The sequence below is a fragment of the Gallinula chloropus genome (genome assembly GCF_964237585.1).
Source record: "Gallinula chloropus genome assembly, chromosome: 13".
NCBI classification, from domain to species: domain Eukaryota; kingdom Metazoa; phylum Chordata; class Aves; order Gruiformes; family Rallidae; genus Gallinula; species Gallinula chloropus.
The window spans coordinates 21,553,164-21,579,180 of NC_140098.1; the positions used below are offsets into that span (position 1 = coordinate 21,553,164).

At 59.6% G+C, this 26,017-nt stretch overlaps 3 protein-coding genes across 3 annotated transcripts; 1 reads left to right on the forward strand and 2 right to left on the reverse strand.

Moving 5' to 3' along the window:
- Positions 1-44: 44 nt before the first annotated feature.
- AARS1 (alanyl-tRNA synthetase 1) lies at positions 45-15,347 on the reverse strand. The gene is made up of 21 exons (XM_084269971.1): positions 15,330-15,347; positions 13,959-14,162; positions 12,502-12,690; positions 11,732-11,877; positions 10,971-11,162; positions 10,395-10,539; positions 8,978-9,123; positions 8,435-8,543; positions 8,186-8,336; positions 7,283-7,407; positions 6,825-6,969; positions 6,045-6,223; positions 5,478-5,591; positions 4,636-4,842; positions 3,877-4,061; positions 3,427-3,535; positions 2,775-2,888; positions 2,380-2,499; positions 1,861-1,947; positions 563-676; positions 45-337 (listed from the first exon to the last, which is right to left on the reverse strand). The coding sequence occupies exons 2-21, from the start codon at positions 14,100-14,102 to the stop codon at positions 152-154; spliced, it is 2,907 nt and encodes a 968-aa protein (XP_084126097.1). The 5' UTR covers positions 14,103-14,162; positions 15,330-15,347; the 3' UTR covers positions 45-151.
- A 2,031-nt stretch (positions 15,348-17,378) lies between these two features.
- Positions 17,379-22,129, forward strand: LOC311196433 (C-signal-like; the record flags this gene model as incomplete). The annotated part of the gene is made up of 6 exons (XM_084269997.1): positions 17,379-17,522; positions 18,005-18,056; positions 20,683-20,873; positions 21,188-21,346; positions 21,629-21,739; positions 22,016-22,129. 6 exons carry the CDS (start codon positions 17,379-17,381, stop codon positions 22,127-22,129), a joined length of 771 nt encoding a protein of 256 aa, XP_084126123.1.
- A 570-nt stretch (positions 22,130-22,699) lies between these two features.
- Positions 22,700-24,727, reverse strand: LOC311196431 (C-signal-like; the record flags this gene model as incomplete). The annotated part of the gene is made up of 6 exons (XM_084269995.1): positions 22,700-22,865; positions 23,108-23,227; positions 23,350-23,508; positions 23,763-23,950; positions 24,202-24,253; positions 24,581-24,727. The coding sequence occupies 6 exons, from the start codon at positions 24,725-24,727 to the stop codon at positions 22,752-22,754; spliced, it is 780 nt and encodes a 259-aa protein (XP_084126121.1). The 3' UTR covers positions 22,700-22,751.
- Between the last annotated feature and the right edge of the window lie 1,290 nt (positions 24,728-26,017).

A 26,017-nucleotide genomic window follows, 5' to 3' on the forward strand; every position in this document is an offset into this window, starting at 1 on the left:
GGGGGGGAAACCCGCCCCCCTCAAGCAGAGCCGAGGCGGCAGCGCGCAGGGCAGGCAGCCTTTATTCATAGGCAACGCGGGCTGGTGGCTCAGCAGCAGGCAGGGGAGAGGCAGGAGAGGAGAAGGGGGAGGGGGCTGCGACCCCCCTCCGTCAGTTCTTCAGCTCGCCCAGCCGGAGCCTGGCAAAGTCCGTGGCCAGCTGGAGGGCTTGCTGCAGGCAGCCCACGTTCTTGCCCGTGGCCTGTGCAGAGACGTCCTTCCCCCCGCCTTTGCCGTCCATCAAGCCAGACACCTCCTGCACCCACTGGCTGGCCTTCAGGCCCTTGTTTGCTGTCTCCTGAGTGAGAAAAGAAACAATAAAAAAAACCAAACCCCAAAGGATGAGGGAAAGAGGGTCCCTGAGGACAGCTCCTCCATCCTCTGGCAATGTCTCTTCCCCCCAGTCCCTGGCTAACCTAAAACACCCAGGCTCTTGCCACCCCACCTCAGTTCTGGCAGGGTTGGGTGTGAGAGCTGCAGCCCCAGGGCTGGGAGGAAGGTAGGTGCAGACAATGGGACTCACCTGGGGTACCTGACACAGGCAGGTAATTCTGCCGGCTTCATTATCTACAGCGAAGAGCATGGTGGCAGTCTGGGGTGAATGAGTCTTGAAGAGCTTCAGCGATTCATTCAGGGCCTGGAGGAGGACAGAGCCATGGCAGCACAGCTTCCCAGCCCCAGCACCCACCACACCTTCCCAGCCCCGGCACCCTTGGGGACCAAGACCTGCATTAAACCAGCTAGCAGCACCCAGCAATGCTCCCTCTTCCACCCATGAGCCACCCTCACATCCCCAGCCCCAGCTGTAAGGTGGCAGGAGGGGTTGTGTTTCTTTCCCCACCTCCAGTTCCAGGGGAACAGGTGGAATTATTCCCAAACAAGAAAATATTTGGGGGGAAAACCCGCTGCCCTCGGATGTGAGCTCCTCACAGGAGGGAGAACTGCAAGTGAGGGGCCTCAACTGCAGCATGAAGGAGCTGCAAGGGCTGCCTGGCACAGCAGGCATGCCCAAGGAACCAGGGAGCCTGCCCCACTTCCCGTTATTCCCAAGGAGACCATCATCTGCTCTGATGCTGGCACTGCCATCCCCTTTCTCCGGCATCCCCCTTCTCAGCAGGCATCCCCCACTGCAAGCATCCCACTGGCATCATGGGGATGGGGATGGCTGGGGGAGCAGGCAGGTGTCTGTAAGCAGGAGCAGCTCTGAGGCTCCCGGAGCAGAGAGGTAAATTGGGCATTAGAAGCAGAGCAGTGTGAGGGCAGGGCAGGATCAGCACCCACTGGGCTCAACTCAGCACCCACTGGGCTCAGCTCAGCACAGCTCAGCACAGCACAGCTCAGCTCAGCTCAGCACACACCACGGAGCTTTTCTTCCCAACAGAAATGGCTTGGAAAGGAATGCCACTTGTGCATGGAGGGAGGGGGCAACTTCAGCCCTGGATGGAGAGTTCGGACCTTGCTGCAGCAGCCAGCTCTCCGGAGCTGGGAGCAGCTCTCCAGCCAGCCCTGTCCCCACTCGCAGCCCAGGACACTGTTCAGAGCTGGCACAACCACCACGACCCAGTGGCTTGGCAGAGCTGCTGGCCAGAGCTCCTCAAACCTGTTTAGGTGTCCTGGCTGCAGCTAACTGAGCCTTACCTGGGACCCATCAGGATTTCTCTTGGGAGCCCTATCCACCTCTGCTTCTGGAAGCTCAGCAAATGGTCCAGACCCCCACCTGCCCCCTCCCAACCCTGTGTTCACCCCCCACGTGAGCAGAGACCTCCCGACTGCTCCTCAGGCCCAAGGAAGGTCGCTGAGAAGAGACCAGACCTTCCATACCTTTGCTGAGGCTCCGTTCTCCATTTCCATGATGACCAGCGGCTGGTTTGGGTGACTCTCAATGACCTGCTTTGTCTTCTCCAGCACCTGAGGACACCAGCAGGCAGATGCTAGAGCATGCACGTCATGTACGGACACGGGAACCACATGTGTGGAGCTTCCCAGCAGGTACCGAGCCCCCCAGAGCACCCCAAGATGCCCACAGCCCATCCTGGAGCAGCTGCACGCTGCAGAGCCAGGAACAAAACATGTTGGCAGGCAGCTGCCGTGTGGGATTCCCCCTCCAGGAAAATCCAAGGGGATCTGGGAGGAAGCCACCTGCACCGTCCGGGCAGGAGCATCCCAAGCCATGCTGCCAGTGCTTCCCCACAGGGAATAGGCATGGGAAAGGCTGGAAGGCTGAGCAGTGTGAGGAGCATCCACCAGCTCAGCTCCCGTCCGTGCTGGGCACAAGCAGAGCTCCCACGGAAGCTGCTGCAGCCCTCCCACCCCGTCCTTTACTCCCAGCCCAGCGCTCACCCGTTTCTGGATGTCAGCTTTGCTGGCTCTGTCCAGGTCGTCCATGATTTTCTTCAGTGCTTTAACAGCCTCTCTCAGTTCATCCTTCTGCCACTGTGGGACAACAGCAGTGGCCAGCATCTGCAAACCAAGAGCAGGTGGAGAGGGTCAGAGGTGCCAGTGACCACAGCAGGAGATGCTGCCCCTCACTTGTCAACCTCAAATGCCTCAGCTGGCAGAGACCAGTAAGCTCCCTTCCTCTCCCAGCGCCCAACAGCCCCAGGCACAAGGTGCTGGCTGCAGCACCCACTGGACATGGGGCTGTTGGGACAGGAGCAGGAAGCTCAGCTCAGGCCTTACGAAACCACCCCAGTCCCATTCACTCTGGGAAGGCAGAGCAGAGCTGCCGTCCTCACCTCGCTGAGATCCGCGATCTCCTTCTGCACATCCTTGTTGGGAGCTGTCTGGACCTTCACCTTGGCCTCCAGAGCTGAGAGCAGTTTCCTGAGGCTGTCGACCTTCCTGAGGGCCTAGCAGAACACACACCAGGTTAAGCCTAGCAGGGAGATTCAGGCTGGGCTTTTGGCCACCCCCATGGAAGGGGTGGGGGGTGCTGCAGCCCCTGGATGGAGTTCAGAACTCCTCGGGACACGGCTGAGCCAGAGCAGGCAGCTCTCCACCAGCACCAGAGTGTGACCCTGGCCGAAAGGCCCCAGGACGACTCTTCACCAGCACAGATGCTCCAAAAAGAGAAGGCCATCTCCTCTCAGAGCCCCTTCTCCCACTCGGGAGCACAAGCCCAGGACCCTGCAACAGAGGGCCACGTCCTGAGAGCGCACAGCCTCCCTCCCAGCTGCACAGAGCCTGCGACCCGCAGCCTGTCCTGCAAACCAGCGTCGGTGGCATCCAAGCCACCAGCCCCTCAGGCACTTGTGCCAACTCTCCCTGGCGCTGAGGGACAACAAGAATGAAGAGGCCCCTGGCACAGGGTTAAGATCTGTGTTGTGCACATGCCAGTGGCTGCCCACAGGGCACAGATTTCACAGGATCTCTCCGGCCTCTCCTTACCTTCCGAGCTTCGGCCCCAGTGACTGCAACTATCCTCCGGATGCCTTTAGCAATTGCTTCTTCTGAAACAATTACGAAGGGGCCAGCGTGGCTGGAGTTCTGCAGGTGCCTGGGGAAGAACATAGGGACAGGCCCACAAGAAGAGCCAGTTACAAGTCCAGCTCTCGGCTTAGCAGCAATCAGCATGGGAGCAAGGAAACCAATCCCACCAGGGATATGCAGCAAGCGTGGGGACAGGCAGAACACTCAATTTAGCTGCTGAAAGCTAACGAGCAAGGAAAGGGCGGCAAGGGCTCCGCTCCCAGCACTGTCGGAGGCTATGTGTGGGCAGGGACAGCAGGCAGGCCATTGCCCTGCCTGTGACACAGGACTGGGAACACAAAGACACACAATGGAGCCTGGGCTCCACAGGGACTCCTCCCACCTTCCCTGGCCCCTCCAGGTACTCACGTTCCTCCACAGAACTCGATGGAAGTGATGGAGCCGGCGGGGCCGGAGGGATCAGCCAGCAGCTCTTCCACAGGGATGCCAATTGAGACCACGCGGACAGGGTCGGGGTAGGTCTCGTCAAAAACTGCCCGCAGTCCTTGGATGGCTTTGGCCGCTGCCAGGGGACAGTCCTTGGCATACACAGCCTGCAAGGATGGAAAGGGATGCAGGTCGTTCCTGTCGGCTGTGAGCAAGGGCCTGTGTTCCCAGGGAATCCTGACCTCCTCCACAGAAATCCTACATGGGAAGTTACACGCCTCAGCCGAGCTGGGGGATCCCAAAGTCACTGATGGATGCACCGGCTTCAAAATTCCCAGTACCGCTGCCTGCTCCTGCACATCCAGTTCTAACCTGACTCAGGAGCACGGGCTCCTCCAGGCTCTGCTCCAACACAGGGCTGGTGGCAGAGAAACTGTTCCCATCAAAAACAGATCATGGGGGCTGTGAGCTGGAAATCCAGCCAGGCCTCCAAAGCTATGCTGCCAAGCTTCTTGGCTCTTGGAACTCATGTGAGCAGGCAGGGGACCACTCCAACCCCAGAGAGAGCTCGGTTCCAATGAACCAGCAATCCACATGGAGCTGTCCCACTCCAGTTGTGCCCATCACTGCGCAGTCCCGCACCAGCAGCTCGGCAGACTCCTGCTGGGTCACGCTCCCAACACCTCAGACTCCCCAAAGTATTTTCTACTTCTGCACATCCAACCCAGCAGCAGCCCTCACCTTCGCCTCCTCAATCATCTCGTTGGCGATCCCTTCAACTCTCTTGATTTCCTGGGTGGACAAGGCTCCCTTGGCTGTGAAGTCGAAGCGCAGCCTGTCCGGCGCGACCAGCGACCCTCTCTGGTCAGCTTCCCCCAAGACCGAGCGCAGGGCGAAGTTGAGGATGTGGGTGGCCGTGTGGTTGCTCATGACCGGCCTCCGCCTCGCCTGACAGAGGAAGCCAGTGTTAGGTGAGGTCCTGCACAGCGGGGCCAAGGTCACCCCCAGCAGAAGTGGAGGTTAATGTGTGGCTTCTACCTAAACTAGCTCAGGAGACCAGAACCAACTGTCCTGGAGCCCCAGCTAAGGGAGTGGGTCATTCCCCACCAAATCTGTGCATGGCTTTTCCCTGGGAGTCCCCTCTGTTCCCCAAGTCTGGAGAACAGACCAGGTCACAGACACTTTGCAGGGGAAAGTGCCGCAAGACAGGAGCCCTCCCTCTTGTTCCAAAGGTGCTGCCTCTCCCCAGATGGGAAATAAGGCATTGCAGGGACCAAGCTCAACCCAGTGCTCACTTGGCACGCGGAGCCTATGGGAGCCATGTCTGGAGCAGGGCAGACAGCCCAGGTTCTCTGCTGTCATCCCGGAGGCAGCAGAGGATCACAGCTGCCCCAGCTCCCAGCTGCTGGTGCAGTGTGGCTCCGAGCCAGCGCGGCGTTAGCTGCCTCCTGGGAGGAGAGGCCTGGCGTCAGCTGGCTGGGAACAGCATCATGTGCCACAGGGAGAGCAGGCACGGATGGAAAGGAACAAAGCCAATTCCAGGCCAGAGATGACACCACCTGTTACACTGTGTCTCGACTCACCTCGTCGATAGACAAGTGGACCTGATCTCCTACTCTCAGGCTGCCATACAGGGTTCCTATGTGGAGCACGTAGCCTCCTCGCACCTGGACGTTCTTCACTGTGAATTCTGTTCTCTGTGCAAAGAGGGAAACACACCCGGTGAGCAGGGCAGAGGCCAAGGGGGGACAGACCATCCAGCCAGGGGTCTGAGCTGTGACTGGAATGGTCTCAGCTGAGAGCCAGACCGGTGTGTGCGACAGGAGAGAGGCAGAGCACACAGGTAAAGTGATAGCTGAAGGAGCTCCCCATCACAGCTCAAAAGCATCATCCTTCCACACAGAGATCCCACATGCTGGTGGCAGCCTAATGCCACAGCGCTGAGGTCAGTTCCCCAAGAAACAAGGGAGACAAACGCCAGCATGTCTGTGCTGTGCTGCGCCCTCGGACAGGGAACCCATGCAAGGCTGGACAATGGCCAGACAGGTGATTGCTGGAGCTTGCTTGGCTCCTTCTCCCCCTCCTCTGCACACACCCACCCAGGCCCTGGGTCAGACCAAGAGTAGTGAAAGGCTCTCAGCCCCACTCACATCCTCCCTGCCATCGTCGTCCTTGACCATGTAGCCCTCATCATAGATCTGTCCACCCTGCTCAGCGTAGAAGCAGGTCCGGTCCAGCACTATCCCGCACTCCTGGCCCGTGGATACCTCCTCCACAAACCTCTTCTCCCTGCGGATGGCTTTCACTGTGGCCACAAGGCTCCCAAAATCTGTCAGTACGACAACAGGCACCATCAGTAAAACAGGAAAACCTTACAGGCACCACATGGGAGCTGAAGTTCATAGCAACACCTCCCAGCTACTGCGGGAGCTCGGGGCAGCTACCACGCTTGCAGGGGGTAAGGAGAAAGAACTAGGGCAACAGTCAGTTGGGTGAGAGGGAATTGCATTTGGTCTCCTCCAAGGCAGGGACGGTCACTTCCTTCCACTGCTCTGCAGTGAGAACCAGCCTGCCACATCCTGAATCTCCAGCAAATCAAAGAATGAGCAGCCAAGAGCTAGAGAGCAAGTGAGCTGAGGCCAGACCAGGCAGAAACTGCAGTCTCTTGCAGCACTGGCAGAAGTGGGAAGCACACACCCAGGAGCATGGAGACACAGAGGAACCCCCTTCAATCTTTCTGATCAGGTTGGCAACAATGGTCTTGAACAGCAGGACAGCCCTTGAACAGCCACCCTCCTCCTTTACTGCAGGCTGTTCACCTGCGCACACTCCTGCTCCCTAGGAAAGGTGACCCCAGAGGGGATCCTGCTCAGGTACATGTCAGGAGGTGTCTGGCAGCAGAGGATGATTCCAAAAAGTTATTTTCATACCATAGGTACCGCTGGGATCTGAAGTGTAGCTGTATTTTGGTGAGTCGTCGGTCACCTCCAGCCCTTGGGCCCTCAGCTCTTCGATGGCGTAGATGTCCAGCATGAGAAGGTCCTCCCCTCCAGCACCTTTCCCTTGGGATTTCAGCTGCCAAAGACAAGCACCAAAGCTGGAGAAAACCCACCTCAGCACTGGCCTGTGCACGCCAGCCTAAGTGCACACCTCACTCGCGTCCCTGAGAGCTCCCAGGGTCAGAGCTTTGCTCTGGGAAGCTGCATGTCAGTGCCTGAAGCGTTCCCACCTCCTCTGACCTCAGAGCAGGCTCCTCCAGAGATGCCAGCGCGCAGCCAAGGCAAGAGCAAGGCAAGCACCAAGCCACCTGGTCGGTGCCACTCTCTGCTGCTGCAGGGAATGCTCCCTGCCCGCCCTCAGAGCGGCTCACCCTGGCGCCGTTACCCACCTGCGCGTTCTTTCGCTCCTCCTCGAAGCCCTCCATGTCCACAGCCAGGCCCTTCTCCTCCGCAATCAGCCCCGTCAGATCCGCGGGAAAGCCGTAGGTGTCGTACAGCAGCCAGGCGGTATCACCTGCGGAGGAGACGCTGTCAGCACCGCGGCACCACGCCACACGGCTCCTCTCTCCTGGCTCCCCGCCCGGCTCTGTCCCACCCGGCACGACGCAGGGCAGGGAACAGAGCCCCAACATAAAAAGGCTCCTCACTGACAGCACGGAGATCAATCACAGAATCACAGGATCACAGGGGTTGGAAGGGACCTCGAGAGTTCATGGGGTCCAACCCCCCTGCCAAAGCAGCTCCCCAGCTCATATTGCACAGGTCGGTGTCCAGATGGGTCTGGAATCTCTCCAGAGAAGGAGACTCCACACCCCCTGGGCAGCCTGTCCCAGGGCTCCCTCACCCTCACTGGGGAAAAGTTCTTCCCCATGTTGGTGTGGAACTCCCTGTGCTCCAACTTGAGCCCATTGCCCCTTGTCCTGTCCCCACAGACACTGAGAAGAGGCTGCCCATGGCCCCGTGTCCCACACTTCAGCTATTGATAACCATTGATCAGATCCCCTCTCAGGCTTCTTCTCTCCAGGCTGAACAGCCCCAGCTCACTCAGCCTTTCCTCATAGGGGAGATGCTCCAGGCCCTTCATCATCTTTGTCAAGCATCATCACATTGTGTCTGGGCAGCTTAGAATGCTGAGTGAGCACCAGCCAGAGGAGAGGGGGTGGCCCAGCTCCAAGCCCTTCACCCTAGCTCTGTGCCCTCACTCCCTCCACCATCGCAGCTCCCAGCCCGGCTCAGCTCCACCTCTGTCCCTACCACATGTTGCTGCATCTCAACAGATGTCACAGCCTTACCAGGGATGATTTTACTGTCTCCCAGGCTCTGGATTTTCCTGTCCAGGATGCGACGTCCTCTGCTGAGTGTTTTCAGGAACTGATCCTCCTCTTCATTGATAATGTCCTTCACCATATCTGGGTCCTTCTTCAGCTCAGGAAAGGCATCTCCCTGCAGACCCAAGAGGATTAGTCCCTCCAGCACAGAGACCCACACACGTTAGCAGAGGAAATCTTCAGCAGACACAGCAGAGCAAGGGAAGAACTTACCAGTGATTGCACCACCACATCAACCAGAGTAGCAAAGAAACCTTTGGGAGCATTGAGCTTCTCATGGGAGTAGCGCACAGCCCGTCGGAGAATCCGCCTCAGCACATACCTAGGGAACAGCAGAGCCCCTCAGGAAGACCTTACACCACTGAGATGTTCTCAGGAATACACCAGCACCCAGTCCCAGGACCATGAACACCAGGTTCTCTCCTCACACTTTGCCTTAAGGAGCTGCTCCCAGCAGCAACAAGCCAGGGGTGAGGTGCCAGGCCCCAGCTCCCCACTCAAATCTACTGCTGTTACATTGCTCAAAAGAAACCTGAGACCCCAAAGTCTTGGCCTTTTGGGTGGACACAACTTCAAGCATCAAACACACTGAGCAAACACTCTGCCACCCACTGCTTTCAGGACAAATTCAGACATCAGCTGGACTTGATGATCTTGTGAGCCTGTGATCCCAGAGACTCGGGACACACCAGTCCTCTTGGGGAAGCTGTGCCAAACAGAACGGGAGCTGCAGCATTCTGGCAGCTCCCTTCTTACCCTCTGCCAGTGTTGTCAGGCCTGCCCCCGTCAGAGAGGGCCAGCGTGATGGTCCGTGCGTGGTCCGCCAGCACGCGGTACGCCATGTCTATGCCGTCAGCATCCTCAGCACCAACCCGGCCCAGGTATGGCCTGGCACCCGTGCCCTGCAGAGAGGAGAAGGTGGGTGAAGGGGACGGTTACTGGCAGCGGGGACCGGCCACACGACAGGGAAGCACTTCAGGAGCCTGCCCTGCTCCTCTTGGAAAGAGGTGACTCGGTGAAGGCAGGGGAGATGGAGAGCTGCGAGGCTCTGCGTGGAGCCATCACCTGTCTCCACTGCCAAGGATCGCCAAGACCAGGGGGAGAGAAAACCACTTTATCCCAACATGAAGAGTGCAGGGCAGAAGAAAGAGAGAGAGGGACAGAGCGCAGGGAAATCAGCTGTTTGGCACCCTGGCTCAAGGACTCAGGCCTGGCATAACCTGCCCAGCCAAGGAACTTCTCGAATTGTCACAGATAGTCCCAACCTCCTTCTTTTACACGAGGAGATTTAGGTTAGGTAGAGTTTCTTTCCTGAAAGGGCTGTCAGGCATCGGAACAGGCTTCCCAGGGAGGTGGTGGAGTCACCATCCCTGGAGGGATTTAAAAGGCCTGTGGATGTTGTGCTTGAGGACACAGCCTAGAGGTAGGCCAGGCAGGGTTAGGCTGTGGTTGACTCAATGATCTAAAGGGTTTCTTCCAACCTAAGTGACTCTGTGATTCTAGTTCCAGCTCTGGAGCTCAGCACCCTCACGTTCCCAGAGAGAGGCTGGGCTCTTCTCCCCACGTTTCTCCCAGCATGATCTGAGCCAGGAAGCTCTGCTGCTTCCACAGAGGAAAGGAAAAAGAAAGGGCTTGGACTTGCAGAGAGAGTTCCCATCACTGGTGAGATGGCCCCTGCCCAGGGAGACACAGTGACACCACGCTGTTTCTGCAAGCCCCTGCCATGGTTTGGGGCAAAAACCTTCTCTCTCAGGGGATTTTCTACCCATCAGCACGTTCCAGGTGGGACACTGAAGGCCAGACTCTGATCCTGGGTCAGCAGCACCACCTGCTCTTCATCGCACAGCAAAACGACAGCGCTTGGCCATGCAGGACAGCAAAGCATCTCCCACTCGTTGAGGATCAAGGCACAGGCAAAGAAGTTCACAGGAAGCACGTGGGAAAGCTGCACCCAATTGTTTCCCATTGGTTTTCCCTCAAAATGTGCCCCAAGGTGGCAACTACCCCACCAACCTGTTCTCCTACCCTCAGCGAGGTACAAACCCCTGGGGCTCACAGCAGCAGAGAAAGCAGAGACCTCCAGCCATAAACCACCCCGGCCAACCAGCCCCAGGCATCTCCCCAGGGATGCAGGGAATGGATCATCAGCACCAGATCCCACCCCATATGGTACCTTCTGGATGGCTTCAAAGTAAGGAAGGAAAAGGTCGGTGTCATAGTTGGACATCTTGTTCTGCAGCACCGAGACCAGCCTCTCCAGGCCCATCCCAGTATCAATACTTTTCTTAGGAAGAGGTTTCAGTGTCCCATCAGCTTCCCTGCCCAGCCACAAAGAGAAGGATGAGCTGTTACAGATGGGGGATGCGCAGGGGCAGCCCCATCCCTGTCCTCATCGCTGTGAGATGTAGGACACGGGCCCATCACAAGCCACGTGAAGGACAATCTCGAGTTAACAAACCCCTCAGGGACCTGCAGGCCCAGAGTGGGGCGGTGGTTACTCCCCACTGAACTCCCAGCAGATGGACCAAGACAGTATCTCCAGTCTGTCCCCAAAGCCAGCCTGACCAACCTCTGCTGTACAGGGACCTGAGCACCACAAGGCACACAGCTCCTGGACATGAGGGGTTGGTGAACGAGCCAGGGGCCATTAAAACAGCAAGGAGTCTGAATGACACCCCCCTGCCGAGCTGGGGTGGGCTGGAGAGGGAAGCTCATACCTGCTTTAAGTGAACTCAAAGGTCTCTCTCACCTGTTGAACTGTATGAACACCAGGTTCCAGATCTCCAGGACATTTGGATCGTCCTGATTGACCAGGTGGGAAGCATCTCTGTCCCCGATCCGGTCGTAGTGGATCTCGCTGCACGGGCCACAGGGACCCGTGTCTCCCATTTCCCAGAAGTTATCTTTCATGTTTCCAGGCAGAATCCTGCCCTCAGCCAGCCTGCACCACAAAACACCCACTGAACAACAGGATGGAGCAGCAAGGTGAGAGTTCCTAAAGCTAAGGGTTACACCAGGGAAACCTCAGCGTGCTCGTTCCCTGCAAGAGCAGAGGGGTGGTCAGAGTCTTGAGACAGACCTATCCAAGTGCCAAACTCTGCTGAGGAGAATCAAGTGAATGCTGGTGGCTGGCACATGTCTGAGGTGGAGGCAGAGACCCACAGGCACCTCGGTGAAGCCCACCCACAAGAGGACAGGTGGATCTCCGACTTTAACACAGGCAAGGCAGGTTTGGCCCCGCAGCCTGACAGCTGATCTGACCCAGTGGGGCACTTCTCCTGTTCTTAAGCTTACACCAGAGATTCTTGACACAAAAGCTTGCAGGCTCTTCTATACAAATCTCTAACAGCCTGGCCACACAGCTCCACCACCCCACAAATGTTATCTGAAGCCTTTTAGTTCTGTTAAAGCCTCTGGTTACGCCTCTGCCCCAGGACACGCACCATCCTCCTCTGAATAAAGGTCAGTGGCTCTTGCTCAAAGCACCTTTCTCATCACTGAGGCCCTTACCCCAAGTTCAGCCAGATCTGCTTGCACTCCAGGTCTGGCTGCAGCCCTGCAGCCTCATTCCCACCGAAGTAAGTGACGTAGAGTCTCTCAGCAGGGATGCCAAACACCTTGGTGAGAAGGTCCAGGGCCAGTTTACAAGCAAGCTCCTGCAGAAGGAAAGGTGAGGTCAGCGAGTGAATGCCAAGAGAATACCTCCTCATCAGGCAGCATGCTGGTTGCTAAGGGTATCAGCAGGTAAAAAGCCAAAAACTTTCAGACTTCAGATGTAAGAAAGAGGCAAATTGATACATGAAGTGAGCAGGGCACAAGAAACAGCTCATATGGCTTTCCTGATGCAGCCAAGCTAATTCCCAGCGTGTCCACTGCCCCCCAAAAGCCTTAGTTCTGCTGTTCTGTACTCATACCACCCTCTCTGAACACTACGCTGCCACGAAGCTTGGGAAAGGACATCATTATTTTATGGCAACTCCTGTTTGAAGGTCCATCAGCACGGGCAACTCGCCACAGCTCCAGGACAGCCACTAAAACCTCTGCCTGAAGCCTCCAAACTGGCAGAGTTCCTATAATCGGCTTTGTAAACCTCAAGTAATTAATCTCAAAGCATCTGACAGGGCGGGGGCAGCTTTCAAGTTCATTTATTCCAAAGGAGCCACCTTAGGAACCATTCCATGCTGAGACACTCTCCTTTCCCCTTGGCAAACCCTCTGCTGAGTTCACAGAGACAGGTAACTTCGTGCAAGGGATTCGGGGCTGCACCCAACCTATTTTACCTTGAAATAGTCCCCAAAGGACCAGGATCCCAACATCTCAAAGAAGGTGTGGTGGTAGACATCCTTCCCGACGTCATCCAGGTCATTGTGCTTGCCCCCTGCTCGGATGCACTTCTGAGTGTTGGTGGCTCTGCTCAGTTTAGCCAGCGGGTGTGAGGGGTCAATGGTGTTGAGGAAGATGGGTTTGAACTGAGAGGAAAGAAACAAGGGTGATCAAGGAAAGCACCAAGAGCCAAGGCAGTAAGAGTGGCCGATGTCGTGATGCCACCAGCCTGGACGCACCCGAGGCAGCTTCCACATCAGGGCTGCTGCTCCCGACGCGCGCGGAAGCTGCAGGAGTGACGGTAACTGACTCACCACACACCCCCGTGTTCCTGCAGCCCAAACCCCAGGACCTCCAAAGGGATGGAAAACAACAACGCTCACAGAATCACAGAATGGTAGGGGCTGGAAGAGCCCTCCAGAGCCCATGGGGTCCACCCCCTGCCCAAGCAGGGTCCCCAGGACAGGGCACACAGGTTGGTGTCCAGACGGGGCTGGAATCTCTCCAGAGAAGGAGACTCCACACCCCCTGGGCAGCCTGTCCCAGGGCTCCCTCACCCTCACTGGGGAAAAGTTCTTCTACATATTGGTGCTGAACTCCCTGTGCTCCAACTTGAGCCCATTGCCCCTTGTCCTATCCCCACAGACACTGAGAAGAGGCTGGCCATTTCCCCCTGTGTCCCACCCTTCAGCTATTGATACCCATTGATCAGATCCCCTCTCAGGCTTCTTCTCTCCAGGCTGAACAGCCCCAGCTCACTCAGCCTTTCCTCACAGGGGAGATGCTCCAGGCCCCTCATCATCTCCATAGCCCTGTGCTGGACTCTCTCCAGGAGATCTCTGTCTGTTTTATCCCAGGGAGCCCAGAACTGGACACAACACTCCAGGTGGGGCCTGACCAGGACAGAGCAGAGGGGGAGGATCCCCTCCTTTGAACTGCTGGCCACACTCCTTTTGATGCCCCCCAGGATCCCATTTGCCTCCTTGTCCCCTGGAGCACACTGCTGGCTCACGGCCAACCTGTCACCCACCAACATTCCCAGCTGATCAGGGAAAAATCAGGGCAGTGAAAACTGGGTGCTGATGTCCAGCACAGCCCCCTGAGCAGCAGCACAGCCCTGACCAGGCTTTAAAGACACCACTGGTCATTTGTGCCAGGACTAGCTGTGGTCCAAAGGGTCAAGGAAGGGAGACTGGCAGTGCTCCTATCAGGCAGGCACAGGAACCTCTCCCAGGGCTCTTGCCAAACGTCTGAGAGCACAGAGGCCTCCAGCAGACACACTGACCCTCTCTTTGTGACCAGAAGACAGAGAAAACACCAACAGTTTTCCACACAGCTCTGCAAGCACCTCCAGAGGTTTCAACTGCTACAGGCTGTGATCGTAAGGACCACAGTACCAGTGGGGGAATCCTACCTGATTCATACCAGCATTGGCAAAGAGCAGCGTGGGGTCATCCAGGGGGATGGTAGAAGATGAGTGCACGTAGGTATGCTGGTTTGCCTTGAAGAAGTCGATGAACCGCTGCCGGATCTGGCCAGCTGTCAGCATCCCTTCCATCCTGAAGCTGCGACTCACCGCCGGCCGAAGGAAGCAGAAGGAAAAGCAGCAAGGTGCAGCCTGAGGGGAGAAGGCAGCAGCTCAGGCAGTAACCTCTGGACCAACCCCATCCCCCACAGGGGGATCTACTCTCACCGACTCCTCTGTTTAACCATCAGACAGTGCCGGGCCGACCCCAAACTTCTCTCCCTCACTCCCCCCATTTCAAGTCACCTGTTCCTTGAAAACACACACTTTGGAAATACCAAGTTCACCTGGCCCTAGCAGGATGTCTGGGGGGGACTGCCCATGCCTAAAACCACGCAGGGCGCTTAAATCCCGGGACCCCGGCAAGGCTGGATTTGGAAAGGATGCCTGAGTATCACCTCATCCACCCACCCTGCTGAAACCAGGGACACCCTGCCCTGAGAGCATCCACAGCACCGTACGCACAGCGGTGGCAGGTGATGGTGCAGGGGTGATGGTGGGTGATGGTGCAGGGGTGATGGTGGGTGATGGTGCAGGGGTGATGGGGGGTGAGGGTGCAGGGGTGATGGCGGGTGGGGGTGCAGGGGTGATGGCGGGTGAGGGTGCAGGGGTGATGGTGGGTGATGGTTTGGGGTGATGGCAGGTGAAGGTGCAGGGGTGATGGGGGGTGATGGTGCAGGGGTGATGGGGGGTGATGGTTTGGAGTGATGGCAGGTGAAGGTGCAGGGCTGATGGCGGGTGATGGTGCAGGGGTGCTGGCAGGTGAGGGGCGATGGTCTTGAGGCGAGCAGCTCCGCTACATCCTAACGGGGCGGCGCAGCCGGCCTCTGCCCGTGGCGCACAGTGCGGCGCTCTGGAAGGACAGGCCCCGGCGCGAAGGGAGCGTCATTCCTCCCACCACCATGGCCGGCGAGGGCAGGAGGAGGGACACAGGGCAGGAGGCGCGGAGCGGGGAGGGCGCGGGGAGGACCCGGCGCAGCGGCGGCTCCCGGGGGCTCCTGCCCTGACCCCGCCGGGCCTCCAGGCGAGGCCAGGGCACCGCGGCGGCCCCGCGGGGAGCGGGCAGGCGGCCGGGCATCCAGCCCCCCGCCCCCCGGCCACCTGCCCCTCCCCGCTGCCCGCCAGGCCCCTGCCCGGCCCGGCCGGCTCCGCTCGGGCCGCGGTGAGCCCGCTGGAGCCCGAGGAGGCGGCCGACTGGCGGAGGCACCCGCAAGGCCTGACAGCCGCCTATTCCCCCCCTCCCCGTCCCCGCCGCCCTACCTGCCCCGCCGCCGCCGCCCCTCGCTCCGCAGCACGCCGCAGCGCCCCGCCCCGCCTCAGCCCCGCGCCCTGCGCCAGCTCCCGATTGGCTGCTGGGCCCGTCGCTCCGGGTCAGCCCCGCCCCCTCCCCGCGCCGGACCTTTGGGGAAGGCCGCCCGCCGGCTGATGCAATGGCGGGGCGCGGTGGTCACGTGACGAAGCCGGGCTGAAGCCGGGCAGGGAGCCGCCATTTTAGGAGTGCCAGGCTTGCTGCGGGGCACCGGGACCGCAGCGGCCCCGCAGCGCCCCCTCCCCGCCCCTCCCCGCAGCGGGCACCGTGTCCCTGCAGCACCACGAGGCCTTCGAGGCCGGGGCTGCGGCGGGGAAGAGAGCAGGGGGGTGCAAAAGGCCCTGGCCGAGACGGGGCGGGGCGGCGGGGAGGAGGATGCTGGAGCCGGGGGTGCAATGGCTGCGAGGGTGGGTGTGAGGGGCCAAGGGATGTGCCGCTCCATGGCAGACCCACTCCGGCCTCGCGGGCAGGGAGCTGCCGGCTGGGGTTGGGGGAGACCGCAGGGTCCTTGAGCCCCGGTTCAAGGGCTGGGTGTCCCCCCTGATGGTTCCTGAAGGGGGTGGGGCAGAGAGCTCACAGGGCCTCGCCGACCTGAGTGCTCCTCAAGCGCATCGGCAGCATCAGGATGCTGTAGACCCTCTGCATCCCTTCGCCAGGGCATCCCATCCCGCCCCAAGCCGTGATTCTGGAGCCACGCTCCGTCCTTGGCCACAGCTGCCATCCCAAGCCACTTCCAAAGGTCACCTTCCTTGGCTGGGTGCGGGTCTGCGGCCGGTCCTGCTGCTCCCGCTCCTCCAGCCCTCTTCACTCCTGTCCCTTATCTCCATCCCAAGGAGCCTGGAAGGAAAAGAAGAAACTCCAGTCCGGCTGGTTCCTAAAGGGAGCTGTGCTCTGGAGGGACAGCAGCAGGAGCGGGCAAGCCCGTGCAGCGCGGTTGCTTGTGCGGGCGATGACACCCTCAGTAACACCCGCTACATCCCAGTCCACACCCAGCACACTTATCTCTCGTGGGGGCCACAAGCTGCCCGCCACGATGGAAGGATGAGAGGATGGAAGTTCACCTGCCAAACCCACAGCCCCCCCACCCCACCATCTCCCAGCCCCTGGTCCAGGTAGATTCTTTTGGCGATTGCCAGGCCTGGAACCCCTCAAATACTCAGGGGATAGTCAGCTCAGGCTGAGCCCGGGGACAGACACATCCCCTGGGGCATGTGGCAGATGTGACAGACCCATCCCCATTACTTTCCTCTTCTTATTTACTCCCCCTCCTTAAATTCATGTCACTTGGATGCTTCCTGAGGCTTTTTAGACCGCAGCAGCCCTTTGTTCCTTATTCATTGCCACCTCTTAAAAAGACCCGCCCCAGGCTGCAGGAGCTTTGGCTCTGGGCAGCTCTCTTTGGGGCTCACAGGCCTCCAGTGCTGTCCCTGGGTGATGGCTGCAAGCTTAGAGCCCCAGCAGCAGGCGGGCAGGGGGCTGTGGGGAACTGGCTGCAGTGTGTGGGGGGCTTCTCTGCTGGTCCCTAGGCACTGTGGGTGGAAGCATTGGCATGCATTGAGCAGGCAGTGTCAGGAACACCCTCCCCGTGCTTCCCAGGGTTTGGGGTGGCATCCCTGGGTAAAACCACCCCAAACACACCCCCCAAAGCGGGAGAGCGGGAGGGCACAGGTAAATTTGGGCCTGTTTTCTGCTTCCTGGTGGTGTTTTCACGTGCTCTGCCATGCTCCTGGTGGAGGTGACCCTTCTCCATCAGTCACAGGGACGCTGGGAGCCGGGGATTTACCGGAGATGAGAGCTGGGGAGCTGAGCAATGCAGCATCACATGGTCCTGTGTGCCCTTGGTGCACCCTGCTGCTCCGGCCCTGCCTGGGACAGGCGAGGGGGCTGGTGCTGGCACCATCCCCACCGTCACCCAGAGCCACACCCTGGGACTGTGCCCTGCTCCTCTTCACAGGCAGCAGTCTTGCCGTGTGTCACCACCTGCTGCGGAGGCCACGGGGATGGCTGCGCTGGCTCGGAGCGTCCTGGTGACCGGCTCCAACCGCGGCATCGGGCTGGAGCTGGTGAGGCAGCTCGCCGCCAGCCCCCAGCCCCCCCAGCACATCTTCGCTACCTGCCGGGACCCCGAGGGCCCGAGAGGGAAGGTCAGTGCGGGCACAGGGGGTGACCAAGAGCCAGGTGGGCGAAGGGGATTTGTGGTCCCCGCTGGCTGCTGGATCTGTCCCTGGCTGTGTGGGTAGGAGTGCTCTGGGGGGGTCTCCTAACCCCCCCCAGCCCTGTGCTTGCGGCTCTGCCTGAGCCAGGCGGGTGGGATGAGGTGCAGATGTGGTGCCCACGTCCTCAGTGCTTGTCGCTCCTGGCCATGCTGACAGCTGGCCAACCCCTTCTCCATGCTGGGATCACCCCCAGGGTGGGAGGCAGCACTGAACCCAGCAGCACCCTTCTGACTGCTGCAGGGGAGCCACCTTGCCCCATCCCCTGGGAGCAGCCCTGGGTGCTTTCCCCAGCAAAAACAAAGCCAGCCTGGCCCAGCTGCAGCCAGGTGACCTGGGAGAAGGGGCAGGAGACTTGTCTGTGCCACTGGTGACTTCTAACCTCCTCCCTTTCTCCATCACTTTGTTCCCAGGCCCTGCGAGAATTAGCTGCCCAGCATCCCAGCATCAAACTGGTCCAGCTAGGTACGGAGCGCTCTCCCTCTTTGCACCCAGCACTGCTTCTACCCCTCTGCTTGCTTTGGGGCTGGAATGGGGGGGGGGGCAGCTTTTCTTGGGCAACCTGCCTTAACGTTGCTGGCCTGGCAGCTCCATCCCTCCCAGGCGGGGAGGGATGGGCAGGCATCTGGGACAGGCTTCACCCTCCAAGCAGAGCTGTCCTCTGGCAGGAAGCAGCCAAACCGGCTCTGGAGGCAAGCGGAGGTGGGTCGGGTTGGAACACCTTGGTGGGGCGAGTTTCATGGGAAAGGCATGACCTCCATTCCCAGAGATGTGCCCCAGTGTTTTGGGGCTGGGATAGACAGGTTCCTGAAGAGAAGCAAGGAGCAAACGTAGTGGATGGTTCCTAAGTGGGAGGATTGGTTTGGGGTCTGCTCAGAGGTGGCCATGGCCAGCATTGCCTTTGCTGCTGGGGAAAAAAAGAAAAGGAGTAAAGAAAGAGGCTAAAGGATGTGAATGGGGACTGTGGCTTTGTGCTGGCTGATGCTCAGACCCAGAGGCGTGCTCTGGGTCAGGATGTCTGCGGCCCAGACTGGGCAGATGTCCTTTCCCTGCTCCCATGGAGGCTGGCCAGATTCACTGGCCTTTGTCCATAGCAGGAGATGGTAGAAAATGGTCCTGGACAGTGTGAGGACTTGAGGGAGAGAAGGGAGAGAAGCCAGGGTAGCGCTTGATGTTGCCCAAGTCAGGGCAGGCACTGGCAGGATGTTTCCAGGGTGCTGGAGCTTGCTGGTGGGAGGTGACAGCGTCGGAGCAAAGCCTGGGGAGATGTGGAGGGACGTGGTTTCCTGCAGGTCTGTCTTGAGGAGGCAGGCACAATGTCTGAGAGAGCAGGGGCTGCTCACAGCCTCTCCCTCCCCTCTTTTTTTAAGATGGCTTAGCTTTGTTACCCCATCAAAATCCAGACACAGCATCTCAGGGTAGGATTTGCACCAGAACTGCCATCCCTGGAATCAGCAAGATGGGAAGCAGCCAGAGTTTCTGAATACTCAGAGCAGTAATAAGGAACCTGGATCTGGGTGATGCAAAGACCAGTCTCAGCCTCAGCCAACCCAGTTCTTTGTTTAAAGTTCAAGTGGAGAAAGCATTCCAGAAGCCAGGCATCCCTAAAAAGAGCCAGCAAACCTCTCTCTTATTATTAAATAGGGTATTAAATTAGAATGTGTCCTTCATCATAAAAAATAGCATCTTTAAAATGACCCATGAGACCCAGCTGGCAGTACATGATGAGAAGAGCACGTTTGCTTTGCTCACCACAGAGTGGCCAATATAACCAACCTTTACTAAAATACCACCCCCCCAACTGATATAAATCCCCAAATAAGCTCAAAAGCTTTGAAAAAGCCAATGGCAATGCAGTGGTTTTAAATAAAGACAACCTGCTGACTGTTTTTCTCCACCTTAAGGCAAGTTTGGCTTCAAACTGGTAAGAATAACGGGCTTTTCAGAAAGGAACCTTAGGAATTAACTCCAAAATGGGTAAAACCCATTGCTTCCACTCTTCCTTGCCCTCTTATTTCTCCCAAGGAGGTAAGAGTTTGTTCCATCAGCAAATTTGGCTAGCCTAGCACTGGAAACATGCTGGTCCCCCACTCCTGGTCCCCTCGAGCAACAACTCAGCTAATCCAAACAAAGCAATTAATCATTTACCAGAGCGACTGAAAGTTCCCTCACACCTGATGGAGCCTTGAACTCCCGTCCTTATCCAGAGAGAAGCCATTAAAAAGCACCCTGAGATACGTCCTGCAGCTGGCTGGCTGCATCCCCTTGGATCCCAAACCTCCATCCCCTCATGTACAGAAGCCCCGGAGCAGATTGTGTCATTAAATCGAGGAGAGGCTGAGGGAGCTGGGCTGGGTCAGCCTGGAGAAAGCTGTGGGGGGACCTCACTGCAGCCTCCCAGTCCCTGAAGGGAGCAGAGGAACAGGAGGGAATCAGCTTGTTGAAAGGGTAGATAATGGCAGGACAAGGGGGATGGATTAAAGCTGAAGGAGGGAAGGTTTAAGGTAGATATTGGGGGGAAGTTCTTTGCAGAGAGAGTGGTGAGGGGCTGGAACAGGCTGCCCAGAGAGGGGGTGGGTGCCCCATCCCTGGGGGTGTTCAAGGCCAGGTTGGATGGGGCCCTGGGCAGCCTTGTGTAGCTCCAGGGCTGGAGGTTGGTGTCCCTGCCTGTGGCAGGGGGTTGGAGCTCTGTGATCCTTAACAGCCCCAGTACAGGAGGACTCACAGAGCATGGTGAGGTGCTGTCTCCAAAGATGATGTCTCTGTATAACGTGCCCATCCGACTGTGCTGGCTCCTGGTAGGAATACAGCTGGGAGCCCCAGCGTGTGAGAGCCGAGCAGCTCTTGCACAGCCCCCAAGTTCCTTCATTAGGGCACAGTGTCTCTGAGCACCACCCTCCCCATGACCAAAAAGGAGCTGAATCGAGGTTCAGTCCAGCTAAGGCACGTGAAAACCAAGAGGCAAGGACAATGTGGGGCTCGTGCTTAACCCCCCTCACCTGCTAAACCTGGTCTGTCCTTTCTGGACGATGCTGGTTTGCAGAAAACCATCCCAGTCCCAGCTCTGCTCTGATTCTGCTCCTTGCCCCAGCAGATGCAGTGAACCTGCCCAGCATCCAAGGGGCCGTGCGGGCTGTGGGGTCTCACCTGAAGGACCAGGGCTTGAACCTGCTCATCAACAACGCGGGTGTGAGCTCACACGCCACGCTGCACTCCCTGGATTCCCAGGAGATGCTCTCTGCATTTGCCACCAACGTGGTTGGACCACTCCAGGTTGCCAGGGTACACGGGGGATTTCTGGGTTTCTCCTGCATCCATTGGGTGGGCTCTCACTTTCTTGAATGAGACAGTGATGGGGACAAGACCAGGGCTGTGGTCTCCTCTTCTCAGATGGAGGAGCAGGGAGGCCTCTCCCACGCTTTGCTCCTGCTCAGCCAGAGCTTCTGCCCACCCCAGGGAAGGGGAAGGCTGGATGGAGCCTGGCCTGGCCTCAGGGCATCCTCCCCATCCCCTGTCCTCCTGCCCGAGGTGCTTGTGGGCAGTGCCCAGGCTGGGGGCTTGTCACGCCTGAGCAGAGCGCGGGGGTCTTTGCCCAGGAGTTTCTGCCACTGCTGTTGAAGGCGGCGAAGGGCGCGGGCAAGGAGGGGCTGAGCTGCAGCAGGGCCGCCGTCATCAACGTCTCCACCAAGCTGGGCTCCATCGGGCTGTGCCTCGGGGTGCCGCAGGCCCCCATGTACCCGTACCGTGCCAGCAAGGTGAGGTGAGGGGGAGGCGCTGGGGACACTGCTGTGCTCTGCACAGAGCTGGTGCAGGGGAGCCCGTGGGGACACCCGCCCGCCCCCGGCCACCCACCCCCTGCCTGGCTCTCCTGAGACCAGCAGCACCCGGGACTGAGCCCTTCAGGTGGGTAGTGCCCGTGCTTTACCCAGGGCAGAGCCCCATGTCCCACCTCCAGGGCCGCTTGCTGAGGGGGGAGTGTGACCCCCTCCTGCCCACCCCTGCCCCGGGTCGGGCTGGCAGGGCCGTGCCTCTTCCAGGCTGCCCAGAACATGGTGACGAGGTGCATGGCTGTAGAGCTCCAAGACCAGGGCATCTTGTGCGTGGCCATCCATCCCGGCTGGGTGAAGACCGACATGGGGACGGAGAAGGTACCAGGCTGGGCAGGGCTGGCTATCCCCACCTCCCAGGGAGGGCAGGGAACGTTGTGGGATGCTGTGGGCTGCCAGGACCATCGCGCTGGGCAGGGCAGGGAACAGGCAGCAAGCCACGGTGTGCTACGGGTATGGGATAGTCGTCCCTGGCCCCCAACCCAGGATGGAAAGAAGGTGTGAGGGCAACAAGGAATAAACAGCCCTCCAGTCTGCTGGAGCCTAGGTGCTGGGCGTGCCAGTGGCAGTGATGCTGTGCCTTGTCCTCTTCTGCAGGCACCACTGACGGCGGAGCACAGCGTGCGGGGCATCCTGAGCGTGCTGGCTGGTCTCTCCCAGGACACCTCCGGTGCCTTCCTGGACTGGGAAGGGAACAGCCTGCCCTGGTGATGGACAGACGGACAGACCAGAGCAGCCTGCTCACCGGCAAACCCTGCCACATGGTCACCCTGCTCTGGGCCGCCAAGGGCAAGGGAAGGGTACAGGAAGCAACTTCTCTCCCCCTTCCCACCCTCGATGTGGCCATGCAGCCCCCTGTACCCCCCACCTTGTAAATGTTGGGAGCTGATGTCTCCCTGCTCCCTGCCTCAAACCCTCTTGTCGGTCTGTCCTGCCTGTGACCTAGCATCCCCTGACAGAGGGGACAGGGCAGCTGGTCCCTGTGACCCCCAGCCCCTCAGGCACCACAAGGTGGGCACAGCCCCAGGGAGCCCCGCAGCCAGGCGGGGGGAGAAGCTTGTGGGGACGTTGGCCAGCCCTGCGGATAAAGGAGATCTCTCTCCTCCTGGGATCAGGGCTCTGCCCCAGCTGTGGTGAGGGTCTCCAGGCAGCAAGCACAGCGCCATGGACCCCAGGGGCTGTCACTCATGGGGACCCCAGCAACAGACATGGGGTAGGTGGGCAGCTGCGGGCACCACCATGCCCCAGCATACTGATCGGGGCCACACAGCGGAGCCGGTGGCTCTGGCACAGGGTTTATTGAGGACACGGGGCAGGAGGCCAGGCTGGTGTCTCACCAGGGCACGACCTTCCCTTCCCAGTCCAGGAAGGTGCCGGTGTCCTTCTCAGAGAGGGAGGAGAGCACCTTCAGCATCCCTCGCACGCTGGCGTCCACCGTCAAGGGGGGCTGTGGGCAGGGAGGAGACGCATCAGAGCCCGAGGGCTGCCCTGGAGCCTGGGCTGGGGTAGGGGGGGGAAGGAGCCTCCCAGGACAGGGGAAAGCTGCCAGCCCCGGGCAGAGGGGGGAGCTGAGGGGGGAGCTGAAGGGATGGGGGTACCAGGCAGGGGTGGGGCAGGCAGGGGGTTGTGCTCAGGGGCTCAGCACGGCAGCTCCCTCTCCGGAAAACCCGCACGGGGTGAAACTCCTACCGTGTTTCCAACTGAGGTGCCCATGTCGGTCTGAACCCAGCCAGGATGGAGAGCCAGGCAGAGCACGCCGTGCTCCCGGTACCCCAGGGACTGGCACCTGGTCAGCATGTTGAGAGCAGCCTGCGGGGAGACGGGGCAGGGATGGTGTGGGAGGCCGGGGGGCTGCAAGGGGACACGCACAGACCCCGCAGCTGGGGCAGGGCAGGGGAAGCAAACCTGTCCTCAGCACAGTGTGGCTGTACCTTGCTGCAGCGATACGAGACAACTTGCATCAGATCCCAGCCATGGGGAGAAGTGATGGAGCCCCCGGAGCTGGACATGTTGATGATGGCTGCCTTGCTGCAGCTCAGGGCTGAGCCCGGGCTCCTCTCGGCAGCCTTCTTCAGCAAGGGCAGGAACGCCTGTGCGGAGAGGAGAGGGGACATCAGGGCACATGGAGAAGTGGCTCGAGGGGAGGACCAGCTCCTCGCACAGCACTGGAGCATCCTCCTCTTCCCACTGCCCCACCCAGCCAGGCTCCAACCCCTGAGCTCCAGCCTGCAGCTCCATGAGCTTCTCATCAAGCGAGAGCCTGTCTGGCACTGGAGGGGCGGCAGGACCATCTCCCACCAGCCCTCTGCACCCCGGGACAGCCCGTCTGGGCGGAGGGGCTCACCTGGCCCAGCAGCAGGGGTGCGACTGTGTTGGTGGTGTAAACCTGGATCATGTCCTCCAGTGTCTCGGTGTCAAGCAAGTTCACCTTGGCAACTCCAGCGTTGTTGATGAGGAGGGTCAGCCCTGCGTCCCCCAGCTGCTCCCCAACTCTGGCTGCAGCTGCCTTGATGCTGGCGGGGTCAGTGACTTCTGCAGAGCCAACACAGGGCAGACCAGTGTCCCCATGGTGCCTCCCACCCCACACGGTGCCAGGGAACAGGAGCCCCCCTGGTGTCATCCCAGGGATGTGCCATGGACAGGAGGGACAGCAGCGCCCAGTGTCCCCACAGGTACCAGCCATGGTCTCGGCTCCCTCCCAGCACGGAGCTCCTGGGGTGTGCGAACCCCCCAGGCACGCGCCAGGGGAAGCGGGGTGAGGGACCCCCACCTCGGGCACCTACCGAGCGGGATGATGACCAGGTTGGGGTGCTTGGAGGCCAAATTCTGTAACTCCTGTGAGAGAGGGCACCGCGTGGGCACGGCGAGCTGGAGGGGCTGCGCAGGGGCTCAGCCCTTCCCAGGCAAAGCCCACATCGCTCCAGCCCTGCACCACCTCGTGCTCAGCACCCTGACCCCTGCCCTGCTCCCACGGGACCGGGCTCCGTGCCTCCCGCACGGGCCAGCGTCCCCTCCACACATCCCCTGCGCAGCCGGTCGCGGTGCCGCGGGTACCCGAGCGCAGCTCGAGCCCTTTGCCACCCCTCCCGCTCCATCCCGCTGCCCCGGCACCCAGCACCCCCAGCCCCCAGCACCCCCCAGCAACTCCCAGCCCAGCCCCACCTGCGCTCGCTGCCCCGTGGGGTCCCGGCAAGTGGCAAAGACCCACTGGGGTGGGTTTGGCATCCCCAGGAAACGCCGCACGAGCCCCAGGCCGATTCCCCGGTTGGCGCCGGTCACCAGAACGGAGCGGATGGGAAGCTCCGCCATGCCGCCCCGGCCGCGGCTCTGCCGCTCTCGCCCTGGCTCCGCACGCACCTCTGGCTGTTCGGCTGTCTCGCGCCTTCCCGCGAGGGCTTGCATCAGCTCGTGGCTCTGGGACATTCTCTGCCTGCACCCCAGTCTCTTGGCTGTGGTCCATACCCACGATCCACCTTTCCTGCCAGGCGAGGGGTGACGCAAGGGGAGCTGAGGATCCTGCCCAGGCAGGGAATACTCTGGGATGGATGTCTGTAGACCTGTTCTTTGCATCTTCTCTGCTCCCCGGAACCTCGGCCACTTGGTTTCTCTGGGACAGTCCCACCACCAAGATGCTCCCTCCCATCACCATCTTCCTTCTGGGGACCCCAGGGTCTGTCCCCCCCTTTGCCACACCAGGCAGGTGGACTTGCTGACCCTGCACAGTGCTGCTTGTTGGCCTGAATTTGTGCAACCCCACAGCCAGGGTCAGGGATGAAGCAGCCCAACATCCCTTGGCCATTGCAACCTAAAACCCCTCCAGAGCTACCCAGAGAAACCCCTTCCTGCAGGTCTGCCCTACAACAGCTCAAATATTAAAATTATAAGCATATTAGAAGGATAAAAACCATCTTTCTCCCTTGTCAGGGATAAGTCTGGCCTGGCTGGGAGTCAGGGCTCTGCCCAAGTGCATGTGATGGACATCCTATCCCCAAGTGGTCCTGGTACTCCCAGGCTCGTTCTCACAGTGGCAAGGCACTGAACTGGCTGATGGATCGAATTCCTAAAGAAAACCTTGGACTGATGGTTACAGGAGCTTTGGGATTGAAGATCCCCCAGGAGCTGCTGCAGCATCCGAGCACAGTTGGTAGCAGTGGAAGATCTACTTAAGAGAGGTTGGAGATGCTTTGTTAATAAGATTAAGGTAATTAACAACACATCAGGCAGGTGTCTCTGTTGGTCCTTCTTTCTTAGTGGGGTAGGGGGATGGGGGGCATTCATTCCTCACCCCCTTCCCCTGCTGCACCGTGGGGTCCCACCCACGGCAGACAGTCCTTCACAAACTTCTCCAACATGAGTCCTTTCCCATGGGGCTTCAGCTCTGCCCCAGCTGCCCCAGCGTGGGTCACTGCTATGGGTGCAGTCAGCAATCACAGAATGTCTCTCAGACCCAGACTGCTCCAGCCTGGTCCCCCATGGGGTCAGAAGCTCCCCCAGCAAACCTGCTCTGGTGTAGGGCTCACTTTCTCTGTGAGCTGCAGGTTTCACAGCCAGGAGCTACTCCAGTGCAGGGCACAGCATCTCCTATCAGTCTCAGGTGCT